This window comes from Gekko japonicus, unplaced genomic scaffold (assembly GCF_001447785.1).
Source record: "Gekko japonicus isolate JY-2015 unplaced genomic scaffold, Gekko_japonicus_V1.1 scaffold316, whole genome shotgun sequence".
NCBI classification, from domain to species: Eukaryota; Metazoa; Chordata; class Lepidosauria; order Squamata; family Gekkonidae; genus Gekko; species Gekko japonicus.
In genome coordinates, this window is record NW_015169784.1 from 78,153 (window position 1) to 91,286 (window position 13,134).

The 13,134-nt window shown below is 50.0% G+C and overlaps 1 protein-coding gene across 1 annotated transcript in view; it reads right to left on the bottom strand.

Moving 5' to 3' along the window:
- Nucleotides 1-333: 333 nt before the first annotated feature.
- Nucleotides 334-13,134, bottom strand: part of LOC107115235 (suppressor APC domain-containing protein 2-like) — a 44,646-nt gene continuing 31,845 nt past the window's right edge. Inside the window, exons 3-6 of the mRNA XM_015416893.1 lie at nucleotides 7,469-7,606; nucleotides 5,921-6,022; nucleotides 3,204-3,311; nucleotides 334-456 (exon numbers count right to left, since the gene is read on the bottom strand). Of these exons, the coding sequence (XP_015272379.1) occupies nucleotides 334-456; nucleotides 3,204-3,311; nucleotides 5,921-6,022; nucleotides 7,469-7,606 (471 nt within the window). The remainder of the gene's footprint in view (nucleotides 457-3,203; nucleotides 3,312-5,920; nucleotides 6,023-7,468; nucleotides 7,607-13,134) is intronic.

Here is a 13,134-nt window from a genome sequence, read left to right on the forward strand (position 1 = left end):
CTGTCTCTTTTGTGTATATTTTTTCCCCTATCATGCACAATTTGGGCTATTGCTGAATGGGAGAAGGACACAAGATAGGGATTCAAATCTATGTCCACAAATCCAAGGCAAGGCAGAAGCTCTGTTTGCTGAGGTGATGAGCTGGCATAAAAGAGACGACGATGGCAAACTCCTTGCATGGAAAAGAGAGGCCAGAAATACTGATTGTCCTTTGGCCTGGATTCTGCAAAAGGAAATGATCTCTCCGAAGTTGTAGCCAGGGGAGAAAGTGCTCTATAAATACCAAAGAGGCAGGACATCGTGTCCGGCTTCAAGAGGAAGCAACCTCAATTGTCAGATGAAGGTGGACTCCTTGTGGCTGGGGAGGCGGTAGCCCCGGATCTCTTTCAGCTGCTTGCAAAGGGCTGCTTTCTCTTGCTCCAGCTGGGCAATGCGGTCACTTTTCTCAGACACTTCCTGCGGAGCGGGACAGACATCAAGGATTATGGCCAGGAATGCTGGGAGTCATCACAGCCCCACCCATCCAAAGATGACCTCCTGGCCTCTCTCATCCCACCCCAGATTTCACCCCAGACGTCATATTGCATCAGTTGCCCGGCTCTACAAAGCCCCCTGGATCTGTTCCCCTACTTCAAGAGGTGTGAAGGGCCCTCCCACCTGGGAAAATTCAGGATTAATTAAAACTGGGTTTATTTCCCATATCCCCCCCCCCCAGGGCTTTTTGTCAATTTTTCCGATGGAAAAAGTGGCTACACGATTACAGTGTCACGAAGATGCACAGATATTCTGCTCTGGCCTATAGTGGATGGCTTGGCTCACTTCTTTGACTTGTCTGGAGCTACGCACTCTGGCAGGCGCCTTTTGGCACGGCATCTGTTTTTCTGTAGTGCACAGTCAGGACTGGAAGAGGGATGCTAATTAGCTGATAGTCCAGTCCTTCAGACGGGGGGGGGGGGGAGGGGGGGAGAGGGCGGGGGCTTTTGGGGGCACCTCCAACTCTGTGGTTCTGTAACTAGCTCTGGTGGTGGAAAGCACAGTCAAGGCGCAGCCAACTTAGGGCGAGTGGCGCCCCCTTGGGGGTTTCAGGGCAAGAGACAAGCAGAAGTGGTTTGTCTTTGCCTGCCTCTGCGTAGCAGCCCTGGACTTCCTTGGTGGCCTCCCATCCAAGTGGTAACCAGGGCTGACCCTGCTTAGCTTCCAGACTCTCACAAGGTTATTCAAGCCACTGTGCCCCATATACTCGGAGACATTTCTGTCAGGCAAACTTCTCCCAAGGAGTGCAAACTGTGCAAAGTGAGGGATCATGAACAAATACATGTCCCGCACTAAGTTGGTGTCCTGCACTATGTTGGAGTCAGTTTGGTGTAGTGGTTAGGTGCGCCAGTTTGGTGTAGTGGTTAGGTGTAGTGGAGCCAGTTTGGTGTAGTGGTTAGGTGTAGTGGAGCCAGTTTGGTGTAGTGGTTAGGTGTAGTGGAGCCAGTTTGGTGTAGTGGTTAGGTGTAGTGGAGCCAGTTTGGTGTAGTGGTTAGGTGTAGTGGAGCCAGTTTGGTGTAGTGGTTAGGTGTAGTGGAGCCAGTTTGGTGTAGTGGTTAGGTGTAGTGGAGCCAGTTTGTCAGAGCTCTCTCAGCCCCACCTACCTCACAGGGTTGTCTGTTGTGGGGAGGGGAAGGGAAAGGAGTTTGTAAGACGCCCTGAGACTCCTCTGGGTAGTGAAGGGTGGGGTATAAATCCAGTCTCCTCCTCCTCCTCCTCCTCCTTCTCCTCCTCTTCTTCTTCTTCTTGCATAGGAAGGGGAGGGGGTCTGGATTTATTCTTAGTTCTGGTCCTCACCTCCCACCAGCTGGAGAAGTCCATTGAGGGTGTCTTTACCTGCTACAGCCAGCCTAGATCTATATTACTGACACATAACAGGGTCATAGCTACGGTGGGGCATTTTGGGGCCACGCCCCTCAGTCGTAAGCCCTGCATCCAATCTCTTCTTCTTCTTCTACTGTTTGCAGAGGAAGGGGAGGGGGTCTAGATTTATTCTTAGTTCTGGTCCTCAACTCTCACCAGCTGGAGAAGACCATTGAGGGTGTCTTTACCTGCTAGAGCCAGCCTAGATCTATATTACTGACGCGTAACAGGGTCATAGCTACAGTGGGGCATTTTGGGGCCACACCCCTTCAGTCGTAAGCCCTGCCCCACCCCCAGAAGGTGGGAGCACTGGTTGTACTCATTTGCCTTGCTACAGGAGAAGGAGACCCAGCTGGAGTGCTCTCTGCTCTGCAACAGAGAGCACATTCCAACCGGCTCTCCTCCCAAATTCATTTGCTCCGGAGCCATCCTTCCTGAGCGAAGACAAAGATGTGTGAGCCAGAGTCTAAAAAACTGTGAGCTGGCTCACACTAACTCAGCTAAGCTTCCACTGTGGTCTTGGCTTGGGGGGGGGGTTCCTCCCTCTGCGGCAAGGGCACAGGCAGGGGGCAGTGAGCCAGCAAGAGGAGGGCGGTTGCCTAGTGCAGAAGGGGGGGGAGAGGAATCCACAGCCCCGAAAAAGTGCAGCTGAGCCATGCACAGAATGGGAACTCGGATGCAAGGCAAAGAAGTACGGCTGGTGCTCCCACACGAGCTGGAAAGAACGCAGTGGCCACCTGCTGATGTGGTCTCTCTCACACACACACTCCCCCCCCCTCTCTCCCCCCTGCTCCCCCCCCCCAGATTTTCCAGTGCCCACCAATCAAAAATTTCTGGCTACACCACTGATGCATAGTTGTTTTTTCAAAAAGACTGTCAACATGTTGAGCAGTGGGATGTGCAATAAACTGACTATTATGTTTCAAAACAGTTTCCAGATTGCAAAGAAATGTTAGTCTTAAACAAATAAATCTTGCTTGCATAATGTCTCCCCCCTGCAGTCCAATGGCAGCTGTTCAGTTATGGGACTTACTCACTGCCATACTATAAACTCATTATTCACTTGATATGAAAGCAGTGTTGCTTTTTCATCTTGCCTGAGAGTGGTATACAGGGGCTGAGTTTCCGGGGGTCAGGCACATTCCTTGGAATGCTCCTCTCGGTCTAGGCTTGAGGAGATTGCCTTGCCGTAGGGCTAGCCCCAAGAGACGCACTGGGATAGGCCCAGATCTTGCCTATTAGAAATGTGACGAAACACTTCTCAGTTTTTTTTAAAAAAAGAAAAGCCAGGTCATGTTTTATGTTACCTTGATCAACAGGTGGTTCTGTTCTTTAAGGACATTGACTGCTTGCCGGTGAAACTCCTTTCCGGGTGGATGAAGGGGAACACCAAACCCGCTAGGTGGGACCTCCGGCTAGAGGAGAAGAAAATCCCTATAACTGATCTGAAAGTGACTAGCCCAAGATCACTTCGGGACTTTCCAGCGTGATTTGGGATTTGAACCTCAGTTGTCCTCATCCAACACTTTTACCCACACTGGTTCTCGTAAGATGGACAGTGGATGCCCAGGAAAAGTAGACTTTCAGAGCCGATGTACACATTTGCATGGTGGGGCTGTGAGATTGCACCCGGCCTCCCTTCAGCACTTCTTACGCAACACCGAAATGGCACATAAGCACATGGATTCTGCCTCGCGTAGACCTCGTGACTCCTTGCCACGAGATTGGCTGTAAGGACATGGAACTCCCATCTGCATCCATCTCAATCTGTCATCTTATGCCACAAACATGAAGGTGGTGGTGGTGGGGAGGCTAATGTCTGAATGGGTGTAATCCTACTGTCTCACCATCCTTCTTATGAATACATGAAGAGCTCTTACCATGGCTTGAGAAGGGCTCTACTATTTTCCTTAAGGAGGAAAACTAAATGTTCATGAAAAATACACAAGAACACCATGCTGTGCCTTATGTTGAGTCAGCCCTTGATCCACCAAGGTCAGCGTTATCTAATCAGACTGACAGAGGGTCTCCAGGGTCTTTCAACCTCACCTACTGCCTGATTAATCCTTGTAATTGCAGATGCCAGAGGCTGAACCTGGGACCTTGATGGTGCAAAGTGGATGCTCTGCCGCTAAGCCGCAGCCCTGTCCTTTCTTCCTTGCAAACATGTAACCTGATCCCAGTCTTTACTGCAGCTTCTCCTTGTTGGCCTGGCCTGCCCACATGCCACACCTCCAGTAAATTCAGAACAACTGTTCACACTCAACAAAGTTCGGGTCCAGTGGCACCTTTTAAGACCAATAAAGTTTAATTCTGGGTATAAGCATTAGTATGCATGCACACTGTTTCAGACACACTGAATCAGACTTTGCCAACCATTGCATTGATTCTTTTGAACTATGATGCTGGAGAAAACTTTTGAGAGTCCCTTGGACTGCAAGAAGAACAAATCAGTCAATCCTAAAAGAAATCAACCCTGACTGTTCCCTGGAAGGCCAGATAATGAAACTGAAGCTCAAATACTTTGGCCACCAAATGAGAAGGGAGCACTCACTGGAGAAGACCCTGATGCTGGGAAAGACTGAAGGTCAAAGGAGACCGGGACGGCAAAGAATGAGATGGTTAGACAGTGTCATAGATGCAACGAACATGAAATTGAACAAACTTCAGAGGACGGCGGAAGACAGGAAGGCCTGGCGTGATCTGGTCCATGGGGTTGCGAAGAGTCGGACTCGACTGTGCGACTGAACAACAAAAAGTTGCCAGACGTGTGCTTGCACACGAAAGCTTACACCCAGATTAAAAATTTGTTGGTTTTAAAGGTGCCACTGGACTCAAACTTTGTTCTGTTGCTTCAGACCAACATGGCTACCCCACCTGAATCTGTCCACACTAAAGTTACCTTTGCCTTCTAGCACCATGGCAATGCCTCCTCTCTCCTTAAGTCCTCACACTGGCATTGTCTGGCTTTCCTTTCCTTTCAGATTTCTAATCCACCTCAGCTTTCCAGACTCTTCATGTACTTCTTTTTCTTCATTTCTCCTTATATTCCTTGTTGTCTTAATTAAATATCTGCTATTGGCTCCCTTTGTCTCCTCAGGAGAGGAGATAAGAACATAAGAACATAAGAGACACCAATGTTGGATCAGGCCAAAGGACCATCCAGTCTAACACTCTGTGTCACACAGTTGCCAGAAATACCAGTGCCATCAGGAGGTCCACCAGTGGGGCCAGGACATTAGAAGCCCTCCCACTGTTGACCCCCCCTCCCCCGAAGCACCAAGAAGACAGAGCATCACTTGCCCCAGAGTCCCTATCTATAGAGATATACTAGGTTGAAATGGTTATATCTACTAAGGGAGAAGTTAAAGCTGACTACAGGTTTTCTCACTGTATAGTGAGAATAATATCCTGATCCAGCCCAAAACATTTTAATGCCCAAGGCAAAAATTCAATATGCCTCCCTCTCCCTCCATATTAGGGTTCCGAAGCCATGCAACTGGCAGGAGCTTGGGGGGAAGGAATATGAGGGGGATTGTGTGCCCCATGATGTTTTAATGCCCAAGGCAAAAATTCAATATGGCTCTCTCTCCCTCCATATTAGGGTTCCGAAGTGATGCAACTGGCAGGAACTTGGGGGGAAGGAATATGAGGGGTCGATTCCTAGAACTACCCGACATCACTTTTGGGTTTTCCCTGGAAGTGACGTCACTGTGCCAAGCTTAAAAAAAAAATTTAGCCAGCAGTGGCAGGCAATGAAGGTTGCCAGAGGGAGGGAGTTCACTAACATGAGGGCGTTTATTAACATGAACAGAACTGTGCTCCTGCTGATTTCTGTGATGCAAGACCTTGTGCCCTGTGGTCCAGGTCAACATCACCCCATGGACCTATTAATTCAAATTAAAAACCTTCTCTCTCAGCCAATCACTTCGTCTTGCTTCACATTAGGGCCACCTCCCTCACACAGGCCTACCATTTTTGCCCTCTTCCCCATATTCTGGTGATACCCCTCAGTCCTCCTCACCTTTCCGGGAGAGGTGAGCAGGTTTTTCAAGCACATATTCACTTCCTGGATCTTGGCGAGCAGCAGGCAGCTTTGGTTGGAGTAGGACTCTGGAAAATAGTTCTGCGGATGTGCAGAATACAAGTATAGAAACCTAGAACTCAGATCCAATTTTAGCCAAAATTGTGGGTTTGAGAAAGACAGCAGAAAGGGGGAACTTGGACATTTCATATACAACACGTTTACTGCTTACAAAATGGTGTGGGTTTATTTAAATCAAACAAAACAGTTATAGATGCTATAGCAGGTCTTAAGGCTAAAGAGTAGATTTACTCTGTTCATCTTACAGGCTTGTGCAGCCTCAGTTTGTCTGGAGGCCATGCACGTAAGGGGGGGGGGTTTAACCCTTAAGGTTACCGGATCTCTTGGTTCGGCAGGAAACTGAAATTGGGGGTGAAATGGGTGTGGGTGGGAATCAGCATCACCCAATGTGATAATATCACTTCTGGTGCAACCTGGAAATGATGCCATTGTGTTGGGCAACACTTTGGCATTCGCCAAAAACGTTATAGTTAAATCACAGTGTTTCAGGCAAATGCTACAGCATCGACCCAGTGTGATGACGTCACTTCTGGGTTGCACTGGAAGTGATGTCATGACACCAACGGCGATGCTGACGACCTCAGTACCCACCTCGCCCATTTCCTGCTAGTTGCCAGCCTCAGCAACCCTGCCTTCTACCTCCACTCAGTTTTGGTACTGGAAAATGTCTTCCTGCTCTGCTATTAGGATTTTAAAGGGAAACAAATACACCCACCCTTCAAAAACACTCATGGAATCTTTGCCTGGTCTTTTGGGGCCCTCAGGGCTTTTTTTGTAGAATAAGCCCAGCAGGAACTCATTAGCATAATAGGCCACACCCAACAGAACCTCATTAGCATATTATGCCACACCCCGACAGCACAGCGCATTAGCATATTAGGCCACACCCCATGCTTTCCTTTAGCTTGCCTAGGCGCCCCACAGCTGTGGGGAGCCCGGGGAAGCCCCCCCTTGAAGGGAAGGGAAGGCAGTTTAAACTGCCTTCCCTTGGCTTATCCAAGCCTCCTGAGGTTGCGGGGCACCTGGGCAAGCCAGCCCTTGGATAGGTCAGGGAAGCATTTAAATCCCTCCCCAATCCTTCCAGGGGCCCCCTGGCCCATCTGCCTTGGAGTCGCCGGGGGGGGGGTCGCTCTCCAGGCCTTCCCTCTGTAGCCACGCACACAGAGGTTTTGGCTGTAGTGGGCATGGCCAACTCTGAAGCCAGCCGGAACTCCTGTGCGTTCCTGCCCAAAAATAACCCTGGGGGCCCTTAAATTGCTGGTCATGCCTTTGCCCATGGGTCTTTTCCATTAGCTCAGGCTGAAGATGTGCTCTGGGGCATAGCACTTGCCTTCTCTTTAGACCTTGAGAGGCCCTTAAGCTCTTGGCGAATGCCCACAACAAACAAACAAACACATGTGCTGCTAGGGAAGCACAGATTCCACGAGACCCAGATCCGTTCCTTCTCTTCCCACCCCGGGTACTTACTGTGTCGGTCCCCATGTGCTTCTGACGCCTCTGGGCTTCCAGGAGGTGGTGCTGGAACCAGTCCCGCACCTGGTTGACCATCTCCAGCCCTTGCAACAAGGCATCTCGCTCCCGTTCCAGCTCCTGCATCCGCTTCAGCTGCAAGACAGAGCGGAGAATCGGGATTAGAGGGTTCTGTTCCCTGCTTGCCTTCTTCAATTAAAAGTGACTGGGATGAGGAAAGTTAGAACCAACAGCACTTGCTGGCTACGACAGAATTGGAGCCTGAATGGAATTAAGAGGGCCACCTTTAAAAAAACGAAACAAAACCACACACAAATAAAGTTACATTTATCTGTTATGCCCTGGCACCAGTTTGCAATACCCTGAAACTTCAGAAACTTCCTAAATGAGAGGGGGACAGCTCGGCCAGAAGCTAAGGACATCGATCTTTCAGAACAAGTAGCAAAGAAGGGGCTTAAATCCTCCTTCCCTGTCATGTCACTCTCTTCCAATGTGAAATAGGAAGCCGCTATTTGTACCCACTAGGAAAACTTCCACGTAGCCATCAGCACATGTATGTTTTCCCAAAGGGGCTTCAGGCTGAGAAAACAATGTGAGTCTTAACTCCAGGGGCAGATTAACCATTAAGCAGACTAAGCACGTGCTTAGGGCACCAGGGCCAAAGGGGGCACCACAAAGTTGGGAAAAGGGTGAAAAGCTTAGTTTGTACAGTATATTGTGTTATCATATGAATACATTTCTGTATTGCTGCAACCTGCATTGTATATCTGGTCAGACAGGTCAACAACTAAAATGGACCGGGTCAGTGTGGAAAGGAGGGGGGCACCAAGATTGGTCAGTGCCTAGGGCACCAGTGAGCCTTAATCCGCCCCTGCTTAAATCCCTTCCTCCCACAGGCTACAGTCCCAATCTGAATTGGGCCCCTGAGAATGGAGTCTCTCGCAGGGAACCCCCGGACCTTTTTGTTTATTTGTTTTTTGCTGTCAAGTCACAGCCGACATATGGCAACACCACAGGGTTTTCGAGGCAAGAGACCAACAGAGGCGGTTTGCCATTACCTGTCTCTGCATCCCGACAATGGATTTCCTTGGTGGTCTCCCATCCAAATACTAGCCAGGGCTGACTCTGCTTAGCTTCCAAGATCTGACAAGACCAGGCTAGGCTGGGCTATTCAGGTTAGGGCATACTCTAGTCCAGACCAATGCTCCCTCTAAGCTACGGGGTCTTGTGAGCAAAAATTCTACTTTGTAGGCTACTGGCAACAAAGCTGTGAGTGAGCGATTTTGCTACTGCATAAATTAGTTTGCTCTGGAGTAATCCTTTCTGAGCTAAGGCAAAAATGTGTGAGCTGGAGGCTAAAAACTGTGAGCTAGCTCACACTCACTCAGCTTAGAGGAAACACTGCTCCAGACATACATTCCATAAAAAGCACTCCTGGTGGCCGTAAAGTCTTCATAATATGTGAACCAGGAATTATCAGTCTTTTGCACCCCCAATTAAAAGAAACACAGGGCTCAGCTACACCTCAGGTTCTTCTTCATTATTTTCTTTTGCTGAATGCAGGTGCAGCGATTGTCCCCTCAAGGAGTGAACCCAAGGGGGGTGGGGAGGGCATTAACCCTTCCCTCACTCACTTTTTTCCCATTGGAGAAAGCCAGGCAGACTATTCATACACTGTACCCAGGCCCTTTGTTAGTGCGATCTAACACAGAGCAAACGACATCTGCATACCAGGGAATGGGGAAGGGGTGCTCTAGGTCAGAGGCCATTGTCTATTCATTTATTTGTGCACATTACAGTAAATAATAACAATAACCAGGGGTCATTTCCTGCGGGAGCGCACAGGAGCGGAGCTCCGGCAGTAAGGAGCCCAGGGGCGGGCACATGCAACAAGCCCCGCCCCCTGCTCCCAGTAGCCCTCAGTCAGGCCATGAGGAGCAAGAAGCAGCCAGGTAAGCTGCAGATATTCAGGTACAAGCTCTCCCTCCTCTGCGAGGACAGATCTGCACGTCCCCCCCCCAATAGCTAGCAATCCAAAAGAGTTCAGTGGAGCCTGAGCGGTGGGTGTTGTCTGCTGACACAGTTCCGGTGATGTCAGGGGGTGTGGCATATGCAAATAAGTTATGCTAATGAGCTCCTGCACCTCTTTTTCTAGGAACTGACCCCTGACAACAACAATATCTGCAGTATGCATAAGTAAGTAAATATAGCACCATTAGTGTTCACAGCATCACAGAATAACAGAAGCACAGAGAGAGAGAGAGAGAGAGAGAGAGAGAGAGAGAGATCTGCGCCAGCATGAGAACATAAGAGGAGCCCTGCTGGATCAGACCAGTGGTCTCTTTAGGCCACCATCCTGTCTCACACAGTGGCCAGCCAGCTCCTCAGGATGGCCAACAACAGGGCATAGAGGCCGAGGACTTCCCCTCGTGTTGCCTCCTGGCTGTGGGATTCAGAGGCTGAGTGCCTCTGAATGTGGAGGTTCCCCTCACTCACCAAGGCTCGTAGCCACTGATAGACCTCTCCTCCATGAAACTATCTAATCCCCCTTTAAAGCTGCTTATTCCTGTGGCCATCACTACATCCTCTGGCAGGGAATTCCACATTTTAACCACTCTGTGATAGTGATTAGTGTCAGGCAAGAATCTAAGAGACCCTGGGTTCAAATCCTCACTCTGCCTCTGGAAGAACATAAGAACATGAGAGAAGACAATGTTGGATTAGGCGAATGGCCCATCCAGTCCAACACTCTGTCACAGTGGCCAAAAATACCAGGTGCCATCAGGAGGTCCATCAGTGGGGCCAGGACACTAGAAGCCCTACCACTGTTGACCCCCCCCCCAGCATCAAGAATACAGAGCATCACTTGCTCCAGACTGAGAGTTCCTACCTATACCTTGTGGCTAATAGCCACTGATGGACCTCTGCTCCATATGCTTATCTAATTCCCTTTTGAAGCCGTCCATGCTTGTAGCCGCCACCACCTCCTGCGGCAGTGAATTCCATGTGTTAATCACTCTTTGGGTGAAGAAGTACTTCCTTTTATCTGTTCTAACCCGACCACTCAGCAATTTCATGGAGTGTCCACAAGTTCTTGTATTGTGAGAAAGGGAGAAAAGTACTTCTTTCTCCACCTGCTCTATCCCATGCATAATCTTGTGAACTTCTATCATGTCATCCCTCAGCCGTTGTTTCTCCAAGCTGAAGTGCACCAAGCGCTTTAACCTTTCTTCATCGGGAAAGTGTTCCAACCCTTTTGTCATTCTAGTCATTCCCACCCTTCCAACCTTCATCATTCCAACCCTTTTTATCATTCTAGCTGCCCATGGATCAGCACTCTCTCTCTCAGCTGGTGTGCACGACAGAAAGGGTTGGAGGCGAAATAAATGCGCCCCACAATCACTCACCCAGAAGAAGACCCGCAGAGCCTCCAGGCTTCCGAGGGCCGTCCCCAGTGGGACGATGAGGATGGTGTAGCCTCTTTGCACTGCCATTGGGGCACTGGGGTGGCAGGAGGACAGCAGCGCCAAGAGGAGAAGAGGCGGGGGCCAGCCTGGCATTCCAGCAAGTCACAGGGGGACCCCTGCTCCGGTGGAACCCCTCAGTCCTGGAAGGGTCTCTGAGGAAGCTACCCCCCCCCTTGGCCGACTGTAGCTTTCCTTGGCACTCTGCCCTCCAAATGGCTTCTTTCCCTCCTCCTCACGTTTCTTTCACTTCTGCATCCCCCGAAAGGCCTCCAGGCCCAGCACTGAAAACATCCGACTCTAATTCCTTCAGATCCCTCTCGTCATTTCTCATTCCAGCCAGTCACTTTGCCCTGTCCCCTTTTCCATCAACCCTTGCTAAAAACTTTCCTCAACTGTTTCTCCTACCCCTCCCAGACCCTCCCCTGCCCTGAGGCAAACTGACGCTGTGTCTGAAATTGTCTGTCCCCCCACCCCCCGCTTCTCCATTTGCCCCAACTTGCTGAACGCAGCACCTCCCAAAGCATCCTGGGATACATTTTAAAGCCTCAGTTCCCTTGGACAATGGCTGCCATAATCCCGGCCTTTCCGGCTGGCCGAATGAGATTGGGGAAATGGAGAGAAGCAGGCAGAGGGTCCGCTTCGCCACAGGATTAACCCCTTTGGTCTCAGAGCTGTCTTGTCCCATAGCTTCTGGTCTCTCCCCATTCCCTGCCAGTCACCGGGGGGGGGGGGGGGGTGCCAGGTCTGGGCTGGAAAATACCTGGAGACTTTGGGGGTGGATCTGGGAGATGATGGGGTTTGGGGAGGGGCCTCAGCAGGGTACAATGCCACAGAGTCCACCCTTCAAAGCAGCCATTTTCTCCAGGGGAGCTGGTCTCTGTCAGCTGGAGGTCAGTTGTAAAAGCGCGAGATCCCCAGGCCCCACCTGGAGGGTGGCAACTCTAGGGGTACCTGATAACCCTACTGAGTCATCTAGCCTCTGACTGGAGATCTCTTTCATCCCCCCCCCCCATTTCCCCCCTACCATTTGGAGCCAGCTGGAATAACACCCATCCCCTATGTCACCCCACAGAGCAAAACATAATAAAATAGGGATGCCAACCTCCTGGTGGGGCCTGGAGACCTCCCAGAATCAATGTTCCCTTTAAGCTGTGGAGTCTTGTGAGCAAAACTTCTACTTTGTGAGCTACTGGCATTAAAACTGCATAAATTCATTGGCTCTGGAGCCCTCCTTCCTGAGCTAAGACAAAAATGTGTGAGCCAGAGGCTAAAAAACTGTGAGCTAGCTCACACTAACTCAGCTTGGAGGGAACAATGCCCAGAATTACAACTTGGCTCCAGATGTTAGTTCCCCAGAGGAAATTGCTGCTTCGGAGGGTGGAGTCTATTGCACTCTGGGAGGGAAGGTGGCATGGTATAGCCTGAACTTGCCAGACCTTGGAAGCTAAGCAAGGTCAGGACTTGGAAGGGAGGCCACCAAGGAAGGCAGTCTGCAGAGGAAAGCAATGGCAAACCACCTCTGCTTCTCCCCTGCCTTGAAAGCCCCTTGCTGGGGGTTGCTAGAAGTCAGCTGTAACTTGATGGCACTTTACATACACACAGACGAGTCGGATTCTCAGGCCCCGTTTCCTACCATCTTCTCTTCTCCAGGCATTAACCTGGAATACTCTCTCTCCCTCACTCTCTGTGTGTTTGTGTGAAAAGCATTTGTGGGGGGGGGGATCTTGAATGGTGAAATTATCCTGTCAACATTTCAGTCTCCCAAAGTTGTTTTCATTTAATTACCCCCCCCCAAAAAAAAACAACAACCCATGGTTCGATTTTGTTCCATTTGCACATCCTGTGCAGTAAACCTATAAGTCCATCTTTGTTCCTTAGATAAACATCCTCCCTGGATGATCCAGGCTTTAATTCAGGGTGACGAGATCTAGGCTACTTCTGTATTACAGTCTAATAATCTGGTTCTAATAAAATAAGATATCCCTGATCTGGATATCCCGGGCTACCCCAATCTTGTCAGATCTCAGAAGCTAAGCAGGGTCAGCCCTGGTTAAGAGTTGGATGGGAGATGAGAGCCAGTTTGGTGTAGTGGTTAGGCGCGCGGACTCTAATCTGGGAGAACCGGGTTTGATTCCCCACTCCTCCACTTGCACCTGACTGGATGACCTTGGGCAAGCCATAATTCTGGCACAGCTG